General features: G+C 26.2%; 1 protein-coding gene across 1 annotated transcript in view; it reads left to right on the top strand.

Moving 5' to 3' along the window:
- The window catches only part of LOC107616610 (universal stress protein A-like protein), a 2935-nt gene extending 2290 nt beyond the window's left edge, over window positions 1–645 (top strand). Inside the window, exon 4 of the mRNA XM_016318564.1 lies at window positions 187–645. Within this exon, the coding sequence (XP_016174050.1) occupies window positions 187–262 (76 nt within the window). The 3' untranslated portion in view covers window positions 263–645. The remainder of the gene's footprint in view (window positions 1–186) is intronic.

The raw sequence follows: 1063 nt of genomic DNA, 5'->3' as shown, positions 1-1063 counted from the left end.
AATACTAAAAAGACAATAAAAAACAACTAAAATAATCTAAATTTATCTTATTTAATATTTATTAATTTTAGCAATCATTAATGAATATTAAATAAAATAATTTTTTATTGTCTACAAACATTATTAAACAGTAATAAATACACGTGAAATCTAGTATAATTAAGTAGCTTTCTTTATCAATTGCAGAACACTCCTTGGAAGTGTGAGCGACCACTGTGCCAAGCATGCAAAGTGTCCTGTTATAATCGTCAAACAACCATGAAAGAGTTTCCCAACTTTCTTTAAGTAAGTGCTGGCTCGATTCAAGGGAAGCAGTTTCAAAGTCATAGCTTCAACCACTATACATAGTCCATGAATATTTCTTTTTTCTATATTTTCTATTGTTAGTTTGATCTATAATAGACCTAGCAAAGTACATTGTTATGTTGCTGATTATATGATCTAGTTTTGAGACGGTCATGTACATATATAATGAAAAAATATTATTTGTACATTAAAATTAGTTATTAAAATAAGTCACTAATGTATTTGTATATAAATATATGTGTGATTTAATTTATTTTCAACGTATATTTATATTTCAATATATATTTTATACTGGTGACTGATTTTGATGGCTAATTTTAGTGTATACGAATCATTCCTCTATACAATGGCACAATTATCGTGATTTAGGTGCACTTATTGCTATGTTATCTATATATACCTGTCTAATTTATTTAAAAAAAATTAAAAATTAATATTTAATTTAAAAATATAAAAATAAATAATTTCTAAATACTTAATAGTTAATACTTACTTTAAAAGACAAGTTTAATAAATTCGACACCAAATAGAAAAACATCAAAGTATTTATCTTAAGTTAATGGAATAAATTTTTAACCACTAATATTTTGGAGTGATATATGAAGCAGAAACCAATTGCTTCCAACAACAAAAATGTATTGGGCCATCGGGGTGAGCATAGCCCAGAACATATTGCTAGAACGTGCATCACGGTTCAAATCCTAGGTATGACTAGGAGTGTTTATATGGAATCCAACAAAAAGAAAAAGGAGTATAT

Source organism: Arachis ipaensis, chromosome B09 (assembly GCF_000816755.2).
Source record: "Arachis ipaensis cultivar K30076 chromosome B09, Araip1.1, whole genome shotgun sequence".
NCBI lineage: Eukaryota > Viridiplantae > Streptophyta > Magnoliopsida > Fabales > Fabaceae > Arachis > Arachis ipaensis.
The sequence above is the reverse complement of the archived record's forward strand: the minus strand, read 5'-3'. Positions and strand labels throughout refer to the sequence as shown.